General features: G+C 41.8%; 2 protein-coding genes across 2 annotated transcripts in view; both read right to left on the bottom strand.

Annotated features, from left to right (window-relative positions):
* The window catches only part of ncapd3 (non-SMC condensin II complex, subunit D3), a 24922-nt gene extending 6452 nt beyond the window's left edge, over positions 1–18470 (bottom strand). The window contains exons 1-28 of the mRNA XM_023425684.2: positions 18363–18470; positions 16316–16488; positions 15306–15468; positions 14976–15142; positions 14193–14357; positions 14057–14118; positions 13883–13970; positions 13010–13143; positions 12166–12238; positions 11926–12051; positions 9925–10177; positions 9582–9620; positions 8056–8148; positions 7863–7936; positions 7595–7729; positions 7206–7426; positions 6866–7057; positions 6663–6760; positions 6464–6573; positions 6026–6133; positions 4427–4541; positions 3610–3705; positions 3242–3480; positions 2287–2366; positions 1827–1964; positions 1561–1694; positions 1097–1299; positions 563–673 (exon numbers count right to left, since the gene is read on the bottom strand). Coding sequence (XP_023281452.1) covers positions 563–673; positions 1097–1299; positions 1561–1694; positions 1827–1964; positions 2287–2366; positions 3242–3480; positions 3610–3705; positions 4427–4541; positions 6026–6133; positions 6464–6573; positions 6663–6760; positions 6866–7057; positions 7206–7426; positions 7595–7729; positions 7863–7936; positions 8056–8148; positions 9582–9620; positions 9925–10177; positions 11926–12051; positions 12166–12238; positions 13010–13143; positions 13883–13970; positions 14057–14118; positions 14193–14357; positions 14976–15142; positions 15306–15468; positions 16316–16488; positions 18363–18414 — 3642 coding nt within the window. The 5' untranslated portion in view covers positions 18415–18470. The remainder of the gene's footprint in view (positions 1–562; positions 674–1096; positions 1300–1560; positions 1695–1826; positions 1965–2286; positions 2367–3241; positions 3481–3609; positions 3706–4426; positions 4542–6025; positions 6134–6463; positions 6574–6662; positions 6761–6865; positions 7058–7205; positions 7427–7594; positions 7730–7862; positions 7937–8055; positions 8149–9581; positions 9621–9924; positions 10178–11925; positions 12052–12165; positions 12239–13009; positions 13144–13882; positions 13971–14056; positions 14119–14192; positions 14358–14975; positions 15143–15305; positions 15469–16315; positions 16489–18362) is intronic.
* Positions 18471–18907: 437 nt separating this feature from the next.
* Positions 18908–22242, bottom strand: LOC111669452 (calcium homeostasis modulator protein 2). Its single transcript, XM_023425763.2, has 3 exons — positions 22008–22242; positions 21142–21762; positions 18908–19776 (listed from the first exon to the last, which is right to left on the bottom strand). Exons 2-3 carry the CDS (start codon positions 21691–21693, stop codon positions 19363–19365), a joined length of 966 nt encoding a protein of 321 aa, XP_023281531.1. The 5' UTR covers positions 21694–21762; positions 22008–22242; the 3' UTR covers positions 18908–19362.

Here is a 22242-nt window from a genome sequence, read left to right as displayed (position 1 = left end):
CTTTTTAGTACAATTACAGTAAAGTTCCTTAATAGCTCCAGTAATCTTCAGTTATCTTTACTTCACCTGGTTCTCTCGCAGCATCTACTCTGCTGTGTATGTGTGTGTGTGTGTGTGTGTGTGTGTGTGTGTGTGTGTGTACTGAGGAGAGAACAGAGAAGCAGTGCGACCATAAATGATAAATAGAAAATAAATATATGGCAGGTAATAGTTACTGGCTGCATGGTGACTATTCATGGCCCTAAACAGCATATTATCAGGCAATTGCTGTATTTTACAGATGAAAAAAAGAAAAAAAAGAACATTTATCAATTCATCCCTTTTCTGTGGCCCGGCACCGGTCGATGGCCTGGGAGTTGGGGACCTCTGGTCTACAGCATATCTGATGTAAACAAACTTGAGAGCGTAACAAATGTGAGCTACTGATAGCTCATAAGCCACCTGCTGGAGACCCCTGATCTAATCCAACTCAATACAACAGTCCTATAATAAATAATTATTCCCACTCTATGTCAATGTACAGTGTTTGATATTTCTTGATGATGTAATGCTGTGGTCTCACCTGCAGGTAGGCCATGAGGTCTCTGAGGACAGGAGAGCGTTTCTGCTCCAGCAGATTCTTCAGGCTGATGATGAGAGGAACCGTGTTCTCGATGAAGGCCTTCTTCGCGACCTGTGGGTCAGAGCAGGAAGCTGAAAGGAGCTCACACACCTTTAGAGCGGTATTTAGTTTAATAGGAAAACTACACCATCAGACTCGTGTTGTACCTTTGGCCAAGTGTTGACTCCACCCACTCACCTGCACTGTTGGGCAGTAATGTATTAGTAATGTCAGTAATGAGCAGTGTAAGGGATCACAATCCCACTGACAATCTGTTACTTTGACATTTGGTTGTCAGCTTGTTCTCTTACAGCAGTGAGATGGAGGATTAATGTAAATGTGCTGTGCTGTGGGACGAGGAGCCCAGATACACTTGGGTATAAGCATTAGCTGTGTTACTTTAGCCAAAGGTGTAGCTACATTCAAGAGTCCTCTAAACATTTTTTGATGACTGATTGACAGCAGTGTTCAGGTAGCTTGACCAACAACTCTCACCTGGGTCACCACCTTCTTCTGAGCGGCCTGCAGGACAACCTTAGCCATGTTGGCCATGTTCTCCTCCTCCGGTTCCTCCCCAGATCCTGCTGGAGCAGAGATGGCCTGCAGCTTCATCTCCTTCAGGCTCAAGATGTTGAAGGTCTCTGACAAAATCTCTGCGCCGTCTGCATCCAGAGGCAGCTCTTCGTCTGCAAAGTATGCTGGGATAGGAAAATGGAAGAGATTACAAGGGAGTTTTTTGAAGTTAACATTACTCCAGGTCCAAACTGGTGCTTGTTCAGAAAGAAAATGTTTCCCAAGAGATGTTTAAATTCATAAAACATCCTTTCATGAAGAACAGCCAGAGTTCATTTCACCATACAAGTCATAACCAGAGAAAGAAAAACATTAAGACCACACATATCCGGGGTTCTACGTACACGTGATGTTGGTTTTACTTCCCAGTTCAAACACACACTCACCTAAGATGGTGTGGTTGATCTTGTTGGTGATGTTGAAGCGTTGAGCGTCTGTGAAGTGCTCCAACAGGAAGCGGTAGATCCGGAAACGCTTCTCCCGGTGCTGAGCTCCTTTCAGGGAGAACCGGACTTTCTCACTGGATAGATTTTAAAATAATTAACTCCACGAATCAACAAAAATAACCGAGTTAACCTTACATTTAATGCTTGAATGAATTGTAACACGACACATACTGTACTGTGTCAGTGGATGACCCACGGCTTCCTACCTCTCATTTTGAGGGAACTTGTTGTAAGACTTGTGTTTGTTGTAGGAGTTGAAATGGAAGATGCACTCAATGAAGTGCTGGCTGAACATCTCTGGGTTCTTCTTCAGCAGCAGGTGGAGCAGACAGTATTCACACAGGCTGGGTGGGTTACATGAGATAGTTACGCTTTAACTGACAAATGCGTGCACTATAACATATGATCTTTGTCTGGGACATTACAATAGTGAATTACAACAGAAATACAGTATTTACACATGCATTCCCTATCATCATTGTCATGGATACTCCAGTTTAAAAAAGTGACACTGTGATATTGCAGTGCTGGTATAACTGGATACTAAAGATCAACAGTACCTTGCTGCTGATTTCCCAACACTGCCAGCACTTTCCTCACCTCACATCTTTATTAGACTTTAAAATTATTGTCATCATCCGTCTAGCTATACAGAGTTTGATTTACCTAGCGATGGCAGGGGCTGGGTCAACCAGCGCCACCATGAAGCGAAAGAAGAGGGAGCCCTTCCATTTCACAAATTCCTCCTAGAAAAAAAAAAGAAGAGAAGTTACATGAGATAGATATTACATCCAAACCCTGCTTAAAGATTTGCAGAGCCATTATATTGATTATTGTGATATTTCCTTCCATATGTGATATTTTTACATATATGTCACCCAGACACCATCCAGGCTGGATATTGTGGGTTTGCTGGAGGTGTCATGACAAAGATGGTACTCTGGTACACATGCTCTGGAGTTCTGATCAGCTATACATATCTATATATCTCTTTCTCCCCCAGTCTGTTTTTTTTTTTGTGTGACCCTTCGGCATCAAGTGGCTTGAATCTACCACGTTCTGATCCAGATCCAGACTGCCCTCATGTTAGGATGGAAAGCCTCCTCTGCACCAGCGTCACACTTCTCTTGTTCACCTGGCTGCTCTAGAGCAATAATCACACAGGCTGCTTGATAAGGTGGAGGAGTATTATTTGAAATGGGGGAAGTACCATTCTTATATATCAGGCCTTTAATGGCGTTTCCAGCTGATGTAACTAACAGTAAACTATTACATGAATTACATTTGGTTGGAACACCAGTTGACAAGCAATCCTGTAAACGCTTAAGCATTCTGTCAATTTTGCTTCTCTTTCCTTTCTTGTCCTCACATCCCTGTGTTATCCTTATCCTCTGTTTATTTCTTGCGTGTATCATTGTATTCATTACAGATTTCTTATTATTTTAATGTTCTGTCTTTTGTGAGTGAAATATTTGCATGCGTTTTGTTTATCATAAAAAGATATCGCCCAAGCCTACCTTTAACAGATGTCAATTTCACCGTATTTATTTTTTATAAATCATTTTAATAATTTTAAAGTCATTTTCAATCTGTAGTGCAGAAGGTCTAGACCAGTTCCCACCTGCAGCAGGTTGGTCAGCATGATGAGAGTCTGCTCCCTGATGACGGCCTCATTGTCTCGCAGACAGGCGGAGATGTTGGGGATGTAGTGATCCACGATGTTGGTGTAACGAACGCACAGATCACACATAACCACCACCACGTTGTTGCGCACGGCGACCTCTGTGCCGACCTCCAGCTCCCTTGCAAACACTGGCAGGTACTTCTGGACTAGTTCCTCATGCTGCAGGCACAGTTTACCTGAACCAGACAGACGCCAAGAGAGGAAACATCAGGTGTGTTATGAGATGGCAGGAATGAATGGAGGTCAAGGTTATCATTTCTCAGACATTACTGTAAGAGACACAGAAACTAAGGAGGACAGTTCACCTAAAGTGATGACTCCATGGGCTCTGACTCTGGTCGGCAGGGAGTTTGCTTTGAACTGGGACAGAGGCAGCGAGGCGGGCAGCTCCTCCTGGCAGCCTGTCAGCAACCAACACAGAGAACAGGTCAACCATGTTACCACAGAATATAATGGATCTGTTCACGCAGAAGCCCATTAGGGTTTTATTTGATTTTTTTTCCCCACTTTGGCTACTTCTTACAGGGAGTACCAAAAAGGACACTGGCACAGAGCAATACACTCCTCCTAAGAAATATAATTTTCAATATCATCTTATGTAACATTTATTAAGAAAATGAGAAGTTTTCTTCAAGAACCAGGTCTGCTCAAAAACAAATCTTTCATGGCTTTTTCATGCCAATTAGACAAGGAAATAAAAAATTAAAACAAGACTTGAAGAATCAGAATAGAGTCTGCATTAGTGCTAAACTGATGAATCTATATCGGCTGATATTATCCTCTGTGACATAAACAGGTTTCAGTAAAATGTACAGAAATGCTACCCTAGGTTTGTCTAACTATGCCCATCAGGGAGCACTGTGGAATCCATATTAAGATTGTTTAAGGTGTGTGTGTGTGTGTGTGTGTGTGTGTTTGAAATATCTATCAATCAGTCAATATAATATTATTGGATAGTCTGATCTTGCAAATGTCAATATCAGCATCAGCCTCAAAAATCCTGTATTACTGAGGTTATAGTCTGTATGACAAGCCTCAAACACTGCTTCTACAAAGTAAAGTTAACTTTTGCCGCCAAAGTGCTGCCTTGACAATCAACCCTCACACATCCATCCTGCGTACCTGCCAGTTTGTCAGAATGCGTTGTGAGGACAGATTCCACCAGCAGCACCGTCCTTTTGCTGACCTTGGCGGGACAGTTAAGTGACGCCACACCCAGAGTGTGGAGGTGTTTTATCTAGAAGAAAGAACATCTTCAGTTTTATGAAAAGCACAACTATAAATGAACTGACCTGGGTGGTGCAGGTCTGTGATTCTGACGGATAACAGTAATGTGACACTTTGAGCACAACCAAATTCTTTTTCTCTGTTGTCAAACACAATTTTTTGCCCTAAAATCTGATCTTTTTCTAAATGGGCCTCCAGCGTGTGTGAATCTGACAACTGCAGCTTGGTGTTTTAGTGTGTTTACTGATAAAGTGAGACTTGAAGATGCTGTAAGCTGCTCAGTGAGCGTCGGAGCTGTGTGTTAAGAAGACAACGATTAGTCCTTCTAACCTCCTCTGTAATCTGTCTTTTTAAACGTCACTGTACCTGAATACAGAGATGTTCTGAAAACATTTTCCTTCCTGATACTTATTCTAGTAACAGAACTCGTGTATTGGCTGATACGGAGTAACAATCCGATACCACTGCTCTAAAAAAAATGTACGGCTGTCAACCACCAACCCTGTGTGATTGTAATATGATTGCTGTTATTGGGTAAAACATGAACAGATACATGAACACAATAGAATTTTTCTTATGTGTTCATGTTCTTAATTTGACTGTCCAAAATAATAAAATAAATAAATGTAGGAATAAATGAAACTGAATGCACTAGTTGTCCTAACACTCTTGCCTTTTTACTGGTGGGACTTTTCAGTGTAACATGTTGCTAAATCAACAGCTAACATTACACTATTTAGAAGAAATCTATTTTTCTTCACCACTCTAAAACAGTAGTTTCCAGTGGCTGCACAGTGTAGACTACTGTTTTACAGTGGAGAAGAAGAATTCATTTCCAGGTGTGAAACTATATAAGATTATTAATAAATTACATGGTATCGAAATCAGTCATCAGTCGTCCTCGTCTCGCCTGCAACTAGTGCAGAACACTGCGGCTCGGCTTTTGACCGGTTCCAGGGGGAGGGACCGCATCACTCCTATCCTGGCCTCTCTCCACTGGCTCCCAACTCGCTACAGGACAGATTTCAAGTTTCTCGTTTGTTTTTAAAGCCCTCAATGGATCAGCTCCCCCCTACATCACAGACCTTTTAACCCCCTACACTACAGCCAGGCCCCTCAGATCATCGGACACGGGCCTCCTCACCGGCCCTCACGCTAACCTTAAAAGCAGAGGTGGCTGGGCTTTCTCAGTCATGGTCCCCTGACTGTGGAATAGCCACGTCTATCTAGCCTCAAAACATTTTTATACTCATTAGCGTTCGGGCCAAGATAAGTTGTCACCCTCGTTTTAGTCTGCTTGCCTGTTTTTGTCATGCTGTTTGTTGATGTTTTTGTTTCTCTGTGTTGATTGTATTTTCCCGGAGTTGTACAGCACTTTGGTCAGCTGTTTGCTGTTTTTAAAATGTGCTTTATAAATACATTTGTGGTTAACATGTAGTGGTTTTAGGCCTCAATTAAATATGTAACCCTTGTACTACTACTACTACGACTCACCATCAGCTCCTCGTTGAGGTTCTCGGTACCTTTTTCACTCAGCATGATGGTGGCTAAATAAGCCTCACACGCTGACACCAGCTCACCACAGTGCCGGTTCAGAAAAGCCTGAAGAACAGGAAGAATAAGTTGTTTTGATGAAATCATGTGATGAATGATGTCATAATTGGGAAATATTTTTATATTTGGAATTTTACGAGAAAATGATAAAAAGGTAAAGTCAACGAAAAATTTTTGGAGAGCAGCAGAACGAGTTAGTTAAATTTTAAACCACATAAACTCTGATTTTTATATTTCTCATCTGCTTGAAATAAACACCCAGGTCTCACACTCAGTAAACATGGGTGGTGGGGGGGGTTACCTTAAGTTTACATTTTGCATTGTTACATCTCTAATTATGAAACGCTCCTGTATCAGTGAGAATGCAAGATCTCCAACCTGAGTCTGCTTGATGTCTTCACTGTGGCCGAGCTGATAAAGAGTCTCCACAGAAGCACTGATCACTTCCAGAGACAAAGTAAAAGTCTTCAACGAGGACATCAGATCATCTGGAGAGAGAGAGAGGAAGTCGTCAGATTAAAGCAGTTCCAGACTCTTCCTGTGAATTTGCCCATTATCTCAAACCACAGTCACTTACTGACAATCCTGTCTTTGGTATCTTCATTCAAATGTGGAGAGATGTCTCCGATCACACCCATGACGTGACAGTAGGTTGCTACACTGACGTCCTTTGAGCTAAGAGCAAAAACAAAAAAATATATGTACACAAACACTGGATTCCCAGCTGAATATAAAACATAAGCTCAAAGTACATGTAAATAAACCCTGTTTCCCTCACACCTGACCATGCTGTCCCAGGCGTCCAGGATCTTGCTGTAGGGCAGTTTGGGAGAGGAAGCTACGACTTTGGAGAGCAGCAGCCAGGCTCCGGCGGCGTGCTCAGCCTCGGTGTGCGAGATCAGGATGGTGATGAACCTCGGCGTGAACTTGTTCTGTTTGGACCAGATGGTGAACGCCCTGCTGAAATATCGGCTGGAGACACGGGACAAATACAAAATGAGAAGATGAGGTGGCTGTGATCCAAATAAGAAAGCTGTTTGAAGGTCAGTAAAACTCTTTATTTTAACTCATTATTGCTAATCTTCAGCATTCAAGCTGGACTGAATGTCATCGGTCCAACCTGAGGTTCCGGCAGTCGTGACAGAGCAGGCCCAGCAGGTCCCAGGTCAGCCTCTGACTGGTATCCAGGTGGCTGCTGGCGGAGTACTGCTTGACCTGGCTGAGCAGCACCTGGTCCAGAGCCTCCAGGGCCTTGTCCTGCACCGAGTTCTCAGAGTCCACTACAGCCGGCACCACACCCAGCAGCCAGGCCTTCTGCACCACACTGCACTCTGGTTTGGCCTGATGGTCAGAGCAACACATTGAACCTTTAATAGCAAATCTCTCATACATTTTGTCATCCAACTAAATTACTTGGGAAAGTACGCAGCATGCAAACTGTTCCTTTAGGCACAGTCAGTGTTTTTTTCTGTGTTTTACTGTCTGTCAGAGCTGTTGGTTGAGACTCACAGCGAGCAGGTCTCCCAAACACTGCAGGGCCTTTTTCTTCACAGACACCGCCGGGTCTCTGCAGCGCTCGGACAGCACAGCCAAGTTCTCCAAGCTCGTGGGGATCACATCGTGTTTCAGGAGACCCATCAGGGCCTGTGGAGGGACAGCAGAGCACAGAGGTTAAAGGTCATCTGCGCATCTGAGACAGAAAGCTACTAAAGTTTGAAAACATATATAATGGTGATTGATCAGTCACTGTGATTTGAAACAGCTCAGCTCCAGGTACCTGCAGCGCTGATTTCCTCACGTTAGTCTTAGAGTCTTTTACACGCCGCAGGAGCAGAGCCACGTTCTCCTTTGCTGCATTGAAAATACAGAATAACACACCTCTCTTACACATCTGTTTACAAAAGCTGCCCAGTATCCACTGTGTGTAATAAGAATCATGTGAATGAGAAGCTGAAGTTGGTTTGTCTCACCGTCACAGACAGAGCTGTCAGCGCTGCTGATCTCCACAGTCCTGAAGGGCAGGCTGCGGTACGTTTTCTGAGTCTGCTGGGAGCTTAGGCTTTCTGAAACACACAGTCACATCTATTAAAACACCACGCACCACAGTGAACCATACCTGGGTATCAGACTCCACTTCATTTAAGCATTACGGACTGAAATGTGTCTGCAGCACATTGTAATGTACCAAGAGCTAGCAGTGAATAATCCAGATTTTAACTTGTTTGCTGACCTAAAAAAAAACAAAAAGATTTTAACAGCGAGGTGAAAAATATGTCCATGTAGACTAGAGAGTTCTGGGTTCATTCTGTGAAGTTTTGCTGCTGCCAACAAAATACAGTGAATGACTTTTGGTTTGTGGCACTAAAAGAATCAAAACTGCTACTCAGGATAATCCAGAGCTCACTAAAAATTACTGCCATCACTAATCGTTAAGCAATAATACTGGTTTATTACAACGTAGGTCTGATTTTCATAGTTTTGTCCATTATTTCGGGCTTATAAAATGATACTTCCAAAGTAACTGCCTGAAGTCAAACAGGTTAAGAAACATGAGCAGTCAGATGAGGGCGGCCACTAATCATTATTTTCATCATCGATTTACCTGCAGATTATTTTGTTGATTAATCCATTTATTATTTGATCTATAAAAATCTTCTCCATCATAAAAACAGTGAAAACTAATCTTCCAAGGTGAAATCATCAAATATTTTGTTTTGTTCAACCAACAGTCAAAACTCAAAGATATTCAGTTTACTACGAAGTGAAAACCCAGACAGACAGGCATATGACTTAAAACGCAGACCTGCTTTGACCTCATCAGGCGTTCATCAGGTCAGTAACAGTCACAACAGATTAAGCAAGCAAAGAAGTCTTTCCTGAACCTGCCACCTACAGGGGGAAAGGAAGTGCCTCAACACCGGCCGAAATGAACTGCAGAAGAAAAATGCCTAAGATTTAAAGACAACTAAAACTTACAATGACAAACCACTCTTTAATTGCAACACCAAATATGTAACACCTCACCCTGTAAATGTTGTATGCAGCAAGAAACAACAATTTTTTCCCCTTAAAGTTTCCTGGACCTGCCGCACGTGTAACACATTCAGAACTTCAAGCTTCTTCATTTTTCCTTGTGTTAAAAGTGAGCAAAACTTTAAATGTACAGTAGGTTGAAGTGAAAGAAGGAGACTTGATGGATGTTTTGTTTCTGACTGTTTCAGTTTCTTAAGCCATCACTTTTTTTAACTTGAGTACAAAGTGATTATGACACAGAGGAGTGATGGATAAAAGTACAGAAATAAAGCTGGAGTTGTAATTATCTAGAATTGTGTCTTGAAAGCAAAAGAATAGAGAGAGGAATAAAGGGTCAATCTTGAAATTAATCTTTCCCACCTGTGTGGAATTTCATCCAAACTTCTCTATTTTGAGAAACACTTGGTTTAGTCAGTTAAACAACAAAGTGAAAATAAAGAAACAGACGAGTGCAGGGACCTACCTAATGTGGTTTCACCTTCCAACATGGTCTGTGTTCCAGCTGAACAAAACAAACAGACAGGTCACTTCAAATGCGTCCACAAAAACAGTTTATTTATGTAAACACAACAGCTCTGAAATGATACTCTAACAGTTCAGTGTGTTATGTGTTGTGTGATATCCTCCCACGCCACACGTTTTCATGTTTCAGCTTTACAAAGTGCATCAACTACTGAAATATGAAACAGGTCCAGACTCAGCCCAGGTTCCTCACATGTACAGGAACTTCAGTTCAGTGTCAGGTCCTATGTGTGAGTGTATGTATGTATGTATGTATGTGTGTATGTGTGTGTGTGTGTCCTCACTGGCAGAGAAGAGGTTGTGGACGGCCCGGGTGACGTTGAGTGACGGCAGCTCCAAACACTGGGCTATAGAGGCGAGGGCGTGGCCTTGGACGGTGGGTGACTCGTCCATCCGCCGAGCGAACAGCAGGCTCTGGATGAGGAATTTGTGTGGCAGGAAGCAGGCCAGCTCCGGGTCCTGTAACTCCTCTGGATTCCTCTCCGGCTGCTCCAGCAGAACCATCACCACGTCCACAGAGAAGAGCCGGGACACCATCTACAGAAGCCACAATAACACACTGTGAAGACTGGGATGTCACTGATAAGAGATGATGAAGCCTGATATTTAGACTATAGCCAATGTTTGTTAACACTCATTGGGGAATAATGTATATGCAGCCCCTCTGTGGGAATGAAACAGTCACAGTTTGTTTGTCTATACTGTATGTACTACAAGGCTGCACTGAGCAAAGCTGAACCACCTGTTATTTTATTGTTTCCCCCAATGCCCTCCTGCTTGAATATGTGTTTTTTTTCTGTATTTGTTTAGAGCAACAATCATTTCAAAGACCTCTAGTTGCTCAGCGGTGAACTGGTGGTTGTGGCCAATCTCAGTGCTCCCCTGTTCCTGCTGGCAGAGACTGGCAGGTTGGTCGTGTTTGTTATTTATTTAAGCAGCAACGGTTGAAACCTCCTAGCATTGCAGCCAAACTGTCTACTACGGGAGAAAGACTTGTTTGCCGTGCTCTGTGATACATTAAAGAGTTAGTGGGTAATTACACATTTTTGTCATATTTGACTCATTTCGTTTCTATTCAATTATACTGTTAGTTGTTTTATGGACTATGAGTACATTTGTTAGAAAATACATGATCATTTGACGGATTTTTTCAGTTTATTCATAGACAAACTGTTGTTAACCTGCCATCCTCTGTGTACTGATGAAACCGCGACGCTGTCTGTGGTGCTGAAGTAACAGACAGATTTATTCTCTTTTAAACTCCTCCGTTGACATTAAATTGTCTCTAAACCAAATATCAAGAGCTCTCGGGACATTTTAAGAGACACATCGTAGCAATGTTCAGAGCGCCCACGGTTTCCTGAACAAGTGAAGTAGCAGTTGTTAGAGTTAAATGTTGCTTAGTGATCACCAATTTCCATTACTACGGCAACACATTTGAATGTATATAGGCACCGTTGCCGTCATTTCATCTGCTTATGGTCCCTAATTACTGCGTTGTGGGTCACAACCTCCCCTTCTGGTCCTGAGTTACAGCATTGAATAACGGCCTGAAGTGTTTTTGCTGAACATTATGATGTCACAGTGAAGTTGACCTTTGACCCTTTTGATATAAAATGTCATCATTCCATTTATATTTATAGATATTTGTGTTAAATTGTGTCATAATTAGTGTATGAATCTTGAGTTATGGCCAAAAACATGTTTTCTGAGGTAACAATGACCTTTGACACTCAAATTCAGTTCATCAGTTGAGTCCTGGTGAATGTTTGTACCAAATTTGAAGAAGTCCCATCTAGGTGTTACTGAGATATCCTGTTCACGAGAATGAGACAGACGGACAACCCAAAAATACTGTTGTCGTCACGAGGCATAAAAGTGCCTCCTCAGCAGCTCAGCATCAGTTTGTATTCATGAGCATGTCATGCAAATCAGATGAAAAGAGTGTATTTACATCTGTAAAACAGAAACTGAAAATAGTGCTTCCTTGATTGTAATTTGTGATTAGCTTAATGAATATCCTCGAGTGAATCTTAAAACAGTTTGGGGTTCAGTTCATTTCAGAATCCTGTTTGTTTTCCTGTATGTGTGGTTGTATTTCCATGTACACATTTTAGATTAAAGAAGAAATCCTGATGTTCAAGTTAAAGAAGCACCAAAACCTGTGATCATCAAATATTAGTGCCTTAATCATGACAGAAATATAACATAAAGAAAACACTAATATGTAGATTTTAAAGGACATTTCTCACATGAATAAAGAGGCGACCACTGGGACACTTTACCTTTGAGTGTCTGGAGAAGTTAAACAGCCACTTGATGAAGCAGGCGTAGTCCGTGCTCGTCATCTGAGACGTCAGCATCCCCACAGCCTGAGCTCCGTGGCTTCGAAACTCGCTCTTCTCCACCATCTGAACATCCACAACACGAACATTATATCACATCTGTGCTAATGCATCAGCTGACAACAATCTACCCACAAACAGTAGTCTTCACAGGAGGTGAGTCACGGCTGGAGGACTCACCTGGAAGCAGATATGCTGCAGGAGGATGTGCAGCCATGGTAACGCCAGCTCCTTCAGCTCAGCCACAAGGTGACTGGAATCACATAAATCATGTGTAATGTCATATATGAGTTAGCGACATATCTGCAGTTAAACAGGTAGACATACCCCAAATAATCAACAATCAATCATTGCAATGTATGATGCAATTGATTAAATACGGTCAGGTATAGGCACAATAAAGATATTATGTACTGGTGGATTTTATAATACAAGCAATGATGCATTTTTATACATCTGTAACATCTGCAAATATTTTTTAGAGTCTTGTCTCAGATTTTTATGTGGCAGAGAAACTGCTAAAATCCAGCTACAAATCTCTGCTTATCCAGCAGGTGGCAGTCACGCTCTGTGCTGAACATGTGCACTAGAGGCATTAACAAAAACAAGATAATGATAAATTATATAATCATCATAAAAAATCTCAGACCATTATTTCTCCTACTTAACTCTGTTCTGAGTTTGTTCTAATGTTCTAACTTATTTGCCTAATTATTTAACCATAGGTTTGTCTTCTCATTGCGAGCACTGGATCTCTCACAGCTGTAGATCTGCTCATCTGGTTCCAAGAAGTGAATGATACTGATCTTATGTCAATCACACATCAACAATCTCATGCTGAAATGTGTGTCCTGACTTTGTGGTAGAGATGAAGTCCAGCATCAGTTTAGCTGAAAAGCTGTGAAACTAATTAAAAATGTTTATTTCCTCACTTGGTTTAAATATTAACAAGATCCATATTCACAATATAGTAAAGTCGTTCTACAGTTTGGTTTAACATTCGATGAAAAACGCAGTTGTTTACCAAACAAAATGGATGGCCTGGTCGCGAGTGGAGAGGACGGCTTGGCTGGGAACGAGGAGGGAGGGCTTCCCTCTGTTGCCTTTATTCATCATCAAGATGACGTAGAGGAGGCGGTGGAAAACCCTCTGCAGGGACTGAACAACAAACACATCAGTTTGCATCAGAAACATCCATCCATTGTGACATTAAGGATAAATAACACTGTAGATATCACCCAGGCCTCATGTTTAACCAAAACAAGATCACAATCTATTTCAGTTTTAAAAGCATTTAGTAGATTATTTAGATTTATTTAGACATGATGGTTTATTTGTGTTTTACTTGTGTGGAGCAAATATTTTTCGAGTCTGCATTTTTCGACTTAACCTGTCTCTGAGAAGTTTCTGTCCCACATTGTTTCACTTGAATAGTTTTAAAGCCCTGAAGAGATAGAACTCTCCAGTATTTGACAATAAACAGCAAAGAAACATCAGGAAAAAGAAAAAAAACAGAGACATGTTCTTATTTTCTGTCTTGTTAATCGGTCATTCAGTCAATCAATCATCATACAGCCTTTAATCAGGGGTCATCCTCTTGGTCAATTCAGGCTTTAGAGAAACAGAAGCAGCAAGCACAGAAGATCTAACAGCAGTAGATTCATTCCTGAAAAGGGAACTGTACCACTTAAAGCTTTTGTATCTCTAGCTACCAGCGGTGTCGGGATGATCCACCATTACCAAGTCTGCAAAGTGCTGTTTAGTTTAATGCCTGCACCAGAGAAAACGTTTCTAATCTCTGCAGCTTGAAGATGGTATTTAGTGAAATAAGTTTACATAGTATCCGACAAGTCTGCGTACTGTCGGCCCACCATGCACCATGATTATTGGAGCTTACTTCTTTCTGGTCTCCGTGTTTTGGCAAGCAGAGCATCTGCAGGCCGTAGAAAGCCATCTCAGGAACACTCCTCAGCTTGATGATGTCTCTGCGCAGAAACAAAAACAACTGTCTCCTCTTTCATGTCCTGGATATGTTCTTTAACATGGAAGAGCAAGACGTCGGAAAACTCACTGTTCAGCAGCGACGGTTAGCTCTCCAATGACCGGCTCGAAGTAAAGCAGCTTAGTGAAGATCTGCAGAGAAAAATCAAAGGGGTCAGCGGCTCAGTGTAGCATGAAGCGGGTGCGATCGAAGACGCAGTAGTTACCTGTATGCAGCTGCTGGCAGTCTGTGGTTTGTCTTTGAGCGGAAATGTGCGCAGCAGTCTGAGGAGGCTTTGAACAAGCAGAACCACAGACTCTCTGATCTTGATCAAGTCCTGACCAGAGAAATGAAGCTCCTCTTCCTCCTCCTCTTCCTCATCCACTTCCATCTGAGGAAAACAACAGATACCATCACTGAAGGTCATTTTGCATACTGTACATCTCCATCTGTGTTAGACACAGCATCATGGAGATGACCAGATGTTAATACAAATGCATTACAGTTATTTTTGTTTCCATGAAGATCAACATATCAAAAAGTAACACTAAACATTTTGAAAATCCATCCTTGGTGGTGCATTCATGGCAAATCTGAACAAAACAATTCAACCTGTTAGGTGACAGTAAATGTGAAGTCAGTATATGAAAGTCTGTAGCAAATAAGCTTGGGCAATATTCAAAGTGTAATAACTTGAAACAGTCCAGTCTACATATTATGATATACCATATTATTGCAGGACATGGGGGGTGAATTCTTTATTTATTTTTATATTTTTTTTTTTGGGGGGGGGGGTTATATTATAATTATATTGTTGTCATTTATGTTTCAGTAATTTAAAGAAATTTATGTTCTTTTCGATATTATGAATAATATTTCATATGGAGAGAAATATCACGATATTCGATATCATTGAATATTCAATATGTAGCAATAAGCAGCAAATGTTGTGTCATCATATCTTCTAATGCCCCTATGGGTTTGAGTGGTATCTGACACAGGGCCGTACCTCTGCAGTGTCTTTCCGCTGTGGTTTGGAGCGTTTGCCCTCGGCCTGAGAACTCTTCAGACCGTCCTTCTTGCGCTTTTTTCCAGAGTCCTGAGGCCAGCAGTGAGAGGTCAAGTCAGAACACGTGTCCAATAAAACCTCATGGAAAACCTTGCTGGCGATGCTCCCTGGACGCGGTGAACAAACATGCAGAAAGTCATCGAAAAAAAATTGTACACAAACACACAAAACATTCAACTTCTTAAAATGTACTTTTGTTGAAGAGCACTGATTCACACACAACTTGAGGCGCAACTGAAAAGATAAGCTATATGGTTTTTACTGTTTTACCTGGGATTCCCAGCAGCAGCAGGTAGAGTGAGGCAGCGTGCAGGCCGTTGACTCTCTGCTGGACATTGGCCGATTTGGCTTTTCCTGCCAGGACAAAGAAGGACAGCACGGCCACCAGAGTCTTGACCGACACCCCATTCTCTCCCAGATTCGCCCAGATACTCTGCGATGCAACATGGGATACAGTCAGCATTTACTGCTGTTACCAGACAGGAAAAACAGGTACCCAGCAGGCTGATGTTTTTCATCATCAAAGCATACAAAGCAATTGTTTCAGTATATTTCAGTACATTATAAAAATCTTAATTTTTTTTTTGTTGTTTGTTTGTCTGCAACTATAGAAACAAATACACATAGACACACTTGCACCTATATATATATATATATGTATATGTGTGTACATAAACTTAAACAAAAGCCTGAGCAGTAGATGTAAGGAGCTAATAGAAACACCTCTGCTAAATCTCAAGCCACAATAGACATTACATTAAAATAATAAGCAGCAAAATCCAGCATAGTGGTGGTTCTAGAGATCACTCATGCAAGTCAGCCAAATGTAGCCTGCAAGTTCAGGTCAGCAAGTCCTCAACCTTCAAGTTTAAAATGGGAAGATATTTGTCATTGTTGTGGAATTAAAACAAAAAAAGCAGACGTATATAGTGTACACCAATTTGTTTAGAATTTAGATCCCGCATTTTAATACTACTACTACTATAACACATAATAATGATGATAATAATTGTTATTATTACTATTATTATTTATATTTTGAATAAGTAAAGGACACTGAAGTTTTAAGTGTTTGACATAATTTTTTTGCACACTGGACAGAAAATGAAAACAAGGACAGGCTGTAAAGTAGGAAGTCAGACTAGAAATCTACAGGATGATTTAGAAAATGAGCAGCATAAATGTAAAATATACATATCTTCAAGTTAAAAGGGTAAAAATTGCTAAATTGCCTAAACCCTGTAAATATCTCTCTGGAGCAGAGGACAGATCAGTTTTACCTGTGAAGCTTCACCTGTGCCCACAGACTGCTGCTGGTCAGCAGCGTGGGCCAGTAAACACTTGTACAGGTTTCTGAAGGCCTTGTCTCCACTGGCTGCCAGTTCTTCTTCTATGGCGTCATCCAGTGATTTTCTCTCTGTGAACTCCAAGTCCCAAACTTCATCCACCCACGCTGAAATCACAACAGACAACATTTGAGAACTTGGAGAGCTCTGATGGAAAGCGTGTGAGTTCCTCATTTCCTCCATGTAAGAATTTACCTTAATTAATACAACATTAAGACACCAGAGGTGGTAACAGGTGTGTGCAGTGACAAGTTAACAAAGGAACCCCAACACAAGGCAAAACTCAACCCTGAACCAGCAGCGACTGAAGTTAGTGAAAACATCAGCTGACACTGAAGCCACAGTGAGCACTTCCTCAGCACACAAAGGCAACACAATATTACAATGTGAATGTAAAAAAACATGTCCAACACATCGGGGTTCACACATACATCACTGAATCACCCCACCTCCTCCAACAGTGGTCCCAGTGGTCCCATTCAGGGCAGAATAAACACTGTAGTGGACTTGGCATGTGTTACAGCTCCACAAGCAGCTAAGGGAACGGTGCGATTATGTGCCATCATGCATCTAAAACTGTCCTCCACTTTGAAGTCAACAAAAATAACTTGTCATTTAATACAACTAACTGTCAAAATTATAACAAGACAAACTAAGTATGTGAATCCCCTGTTGAGTTTCCTGACACCACAGCTTCTGAATGGAGAGGTGTTGTCATCAGATCTTCACTTTAGCACATGAATGTAACACCTGGAAGGATTCAAAACTTTCAAATTAAGTAACTAACATAAACCAGTGTTGAAGTGTGTTTCATTATGAAGCATCAGCGATGCTTAGCAAGTTTCATGTCTCTGTGAGGAATAAAAAAAATCATGGCACCACTTGTATTAATTGTGAAATTGCTGTCAGTAACACCATCAAACAACCCTTTCAGCAGTGATGACATCTGTCTGAACGCTGTTCAAATATGGCTGCAACTAGGGTTGCAAATTGTAAACACATTCTTTTAACTGATCATTGGTAACATCAACGATAAATCAATCAATTAATCGTTTTTTTTTGTTTGTTTTTTTTAAATAACACCTTCTATCGAACCTTTTTTTTCCCTCAATAACACTGCATATTCTGACAGCATTGCATAGCCAACGAAACATAAGATCAGATTACCTGCGGAGCACTATCATAAAAAATTACATATAGTCTTATAAGACAAGCTCAAACTGAAACATGCTCAAACATGAAAATAGACCATTTAGAAATATTTCAGACTCACAATGTCCTGATTTCTGCCTCCTTGTTTTTGTTGAGGAAAATTAGCATGTTGACAATATGGTTGACACTTAATTCTGTGACAGCAGGCCCTTCTCACTGCAGACCTTCTGACATGTCAAAACAGGAAAAGCACAAGATGGCTCAATTCCATTATGTGCCCTAGTAAACCATCATGTCAGTGAGTGAGAATGCACAGTACAGTACCAGGACCCTGGGGCTGACTCACCTAAATGGAATGCAGCCATCACTGAAGTTACTACTTCCACCTGTGCTTTTCTTCTACAGATAAGACAGAAACGTGGAGAGTAAGATTAAAACGTAACTACACACCACTACTCTTAAATTCGGCAAACCAGATAACTGATACAGAGGGTTTGTTTCGCATCATTTCTCTGAAACAGAAACACACACACACAGTGAGGACCCAGACCGGAGTGTGTTACACAGCTGTTCACCGAATTCGCCTCTGGCTCCCAGCGGTTAAGCTTTAACGTCTAATGTCTCGTTTTAACGGCGTTTTGCCTCAAAACGAGGCGGCGCTGACAAACTTGACGGATATGTGAATGGGATTTTGAATACTGTTCTTCATGTACATCAGAGCAGGGCGCCTAACCCGGGAAATAGCGACGTTAGTTAGCGACGTTAATCCCTGTCATTCAGTATAACAGAAAAGGGATGTGTACTACATACACAAAACACACAATTTTACCTTGTGGGATTTCATTTATCCTCAGAAACTGCAACGCAGATATCAACTCCATCTTGTTTGTGTTTTGAATCAAGCCCGCCAGAAAAATGCAGCCTTTCGCACATGCGCAGTGAACACGTCTTCAACGCATACATTTTTTTTTCAGGTTTATTCTTTCAGCTTTCTTTACCGCCATCTTCTGGTGAGGAGGACAGACGTTATAACACACTAATGAAAATCTTTGAACCTCAGCCCCAGTTTGACTTTTGTGAATTTAATACTTCATGACTGAAGAGCCATAGGAACTGCAACACTAAACTTACTGTGCCTAACATGCAGTGCTACTATTGTAAAATCTTTATTGATCTGATTACCACTCATTATTTGAATGATTATATGATTATAATGATTATAAATTTCCTTTTAAAATATGAACTGTTGGAAGGTTTGCAGTGCACATGTTTATATTTCCACATTTATTTTTATTTATTTTATGGCACTGCTATGACTCCATGTCTATTTTAGTTACGGTTCTTCACCATTGAAAATCTGCCCGAAATGATGGATTGTATGTATGTAATCGTATTTATTTATTTTTATTTTAGATCACCTTGCAAAGTCAAAGGTAGTAAATGTTGTAATTATTAGTTAAGAGAACATTAATGACAAAAACAACAGAGATATGAAAGTGATATTTCTGTAACATTAAAACAGATTTTCTCCCAAAAATTCTTAAGTAGCTTTAAATTTAAAACATAAATTAGGAAAATGAATCATTTTCCACACTACGCAGGTCAACATATGACAGTTTGGACTCTGTATTTGCTTTTACTGACACTGAACTACAACATGACTTTAAAACAATGATCTTAACAGAGTTACAGAGGTTATTAGTGGGCTCCATGAAACCTGATGGTAAACTGACACTGCACTGGTGGACCTCACTTCAAGGCTTAACAAGTCAAAAATATTGTGCGTATCGACACCTTCACGGTGACAGTCACTGGCCACTGTACTGCTGTCAACTGAGCACGTCCATCTCTTTCTCCATGGCCTCCACATTGTTCTCCAGACTGTACGTGGCCCATTTGTTGAGCCTGCTGTACAGAGGGAGTCCGTTCTTCTCCCTGTAGAGGTAGACGCCGGTCACTCTGTTCCACTCAGTGCTGCAGATAGGACTAGCACTCTGGTGTTCAGCCAGCTGCTCCTTCTCCTCCTTCTCCAGTGCCACGAAGCCGAAGAAGCGCTTCACGTTCTCTGCGGCCAGGAGTTGGGCGTGGACCGCCGCCGTGCGCTCAAAGAGGTTATTCTCATTAGAGCGGTACTGGGACCAGTAGTCCTCCTGCAGGTAGCCCAGTGGAGAGGAGCAGCGCTTCATGCACAGGATCAGGAAGACCATCAGAGACATCCCTGCCACCAGCAGCCAGCCAATCAGCTGAAGACGACAGACAGAGGTGAAGTCAACACCTTGTGTAGTTTCTGGATAAGTTACAACATATATTGTATTATACCGCTACCTGTTTACCATCATCATCATCATCATCATCATCATCATCATCATCAAATGTCAGATAATGGATTAACTTGTCTTGGCTACAGCTAATGGGCCTTTGTTGCATCTTTATTTCACTGTTGCCATCACACTCATCCCTCCTGCCATTCCCTCGTTGTCCAGCTGTGTCCCCGGTGTTTTCCTGCTTTTCTGCATCACCTGACCTCCACACCAACCTGCACACCGGATCCCAATTCCCTCCTTATCTCCACAATAAACCATAGTTCGCTGCCAGATCACCTGTTTTGTCTCCCATCTTTCTGTCCTGTTATCCCACCTGCCTTATTTTTCACCAAATACACTGTGAGATGAGCTTTTGAGTCTACGCCCTAGTTTGTTGTGGCACTTGACAGCTTCCTCTGAGAGTGGAGTCTGCTCATCCCCTGCTCATACACTGCTCGTACACAGAGTCAGTGTTGTGTTGTCAGTCCAGTTTGTCTTTCACGTAGGCACCCAAGTACAAATAGTGCTCCACAACTCCAGACTCCCTGTGTCCCTGACAGCATCACTGGCAGGTGAACATCTTTTTTTATGCCTGCGTGCCAGAGACAGTCAGAGCTGCAGGCAAATTGTATTCCATCCCATTCTCATGAACATGATATCTCAGTAATGCATTAAGGGAACTTCTTTAAATTTGGCACAAACATTCACTAGGACTCAAAGATTAACTGATTAGATTTTGATGGTCAAAGGTCAAAGGTCAAAGGTCAAGGTAACAGTGATCTCACATTCTTGTGAATGCAGTATATCAGGAACATCCAGAGGGAGCATTATCACTTCTGTCACACTGTGACCTCACAAAACACATTTTTGGCCGTAACTCACGAAATAATTCATTAATTATGACACACTTTAACTCAAATATCTATAAAGCTGAAGTTAAGTGAAAACATTTCATATCCAAAAGGTCACCTTCTCTGTGACATCATAATGTTCTGCAAAAACATATCTGGCCATCATTCAACGCTGTAACTCAGGAAGAAGAGACTGTGACCATATTTCCTGCAACTTGACTGGTTGGTGGAGGAAACAAGAAGGGGATGGTGGTTCTAGTTTATTTTGACACTACAGCTTAGTTAACCAAATTGATTTCATTCTCAGAAACGAACCTGTAAGACATAAAAGCTACCATGGCCCAGACCTCAGTGGTATCATACAGTGGTAACAGTGTCTAACAACGTCTATTGAACATGCAAGAGACAAAATCAAGACGGTCCTGCAAACGCAAAGCATGACGTACGCCATTACCTGAGATTCATATTTCAGCCGACGCTCAATTTCATTCCAGAAGCCTTGCAGCTCTGCTGGGCCACTTGCTTGACATGGCAATTTCGCCATGACCTCTGACCCCTGATCTGAGGGGAAGTTCTCCAGTGTACTGCGGTTGACAAACTCACTGAGGGCGCATGTGTACACCTTGCCCTTCAACAAAGAGATGACCACCCACGTCAGTGGAGCCACAACGGCTCGACCAATGATGGTCCCCAGCAGTGCGAAGGCGCTGGCTCCCGACAGCTTTCGGCACTTTCTGAGCCGACACTCGAACACCAGGTCCCAGGTGCTCTTGTTCATCATTATTCCCACGAGGAAAAGCACCAGCGCTGGAACACCAATGGCAGCCAGGCCGTAGACGTAGTTCCTCCCAGACGCACACGGACAGTTAAAGGCGAACACGCTGTACGCAGTCTGACCGGCCACAGTCCCCAGAGCGATCAGACCATTGAAGATCATCACATCTTTACTCTTGAAGAAGAGGGACACAAACTTAAAGTTCTCTGTGACGAGTGCAGCAGCAGCCATGTTGGATCTTTACTGAGAATAAGACTTGAAGAGCTGTGTTTGGTTCACAACAACATCAGAGACACAGAGCTGCAGAGGCACAAAGAGAAGAGAAATACATCAGACACTAAAAGTTTATGAGAGACTGTTTTGAATCTTACAGTCATCTGAAGTTTTGCAGGGATTGTTTTGTAATGAATGGTTTCAGATCATTTGCAGAATATAAGTATTACACTGTTTATGGCATCAGTCAACAAAGACAGTTGAAAACATGCTCAGATTAAAGACACTGGAAACAAAGAGGTACTATGAAATGCAGTCTTATGCAAACTCACGCAGTGGCAGAGTTCCTGAGGCGGGACATGTGACTCAGCCTTTATAATCCATTATAAACTTCCAGTGCAATGAAATCTCAGGGAAAACTGCGGAGTCCACAACATAAAATCAACTTTGAACGTGTAAAAGAGAGGTCCCTCTTTCGGCATGTTACTTTGAGCCTGTGATAGCGATGTCTGGGCACCAGTGATGACTCATAGTCAGGAACTGCCCTCCAGTTTCCTCCCAGTGGAA

The sequence above is a fragment of the Seriola lalandi genome, unplaced genomic scaffold (assembly GCF_002814215.2).
Source record: "Seriola lalandi dorsalis isolate HSWRI2012SDOR001 ecotype SW California unplaced genomic scaffold, Sedor1 jcf7180002054795, whole genome shotgun sequence".
NCBI classification, from domain to species: Eukaryota; Metazoa; Chordata; class Actinopteri; order Carangiformes; family Carangidae; genus Seriola; species Seriola lalandi.
Note: the sequence above shows the minus strand (reverse complement) of the source record. Positions and strands in the feature narration are given on the sequence as shown.

Excerpts from the sequence above, each read along its gene's own strand:
- LOC111669452 (XM_023425763.2), bottom strand. The coding sequence starts at position 21,693 with ATGGCTGCTGCTGCACTCGTCACAGAGAACTTTAAGTTTGTGTCCCTC. Across the intron at positions 19,777-21,141 it reads GGCTGAAATATGAATCTCAG|CTGATTGGCTGGCTGCTGGT; the intron begins GTAATGGCGTAC and ends TGTCGTCTTCAG.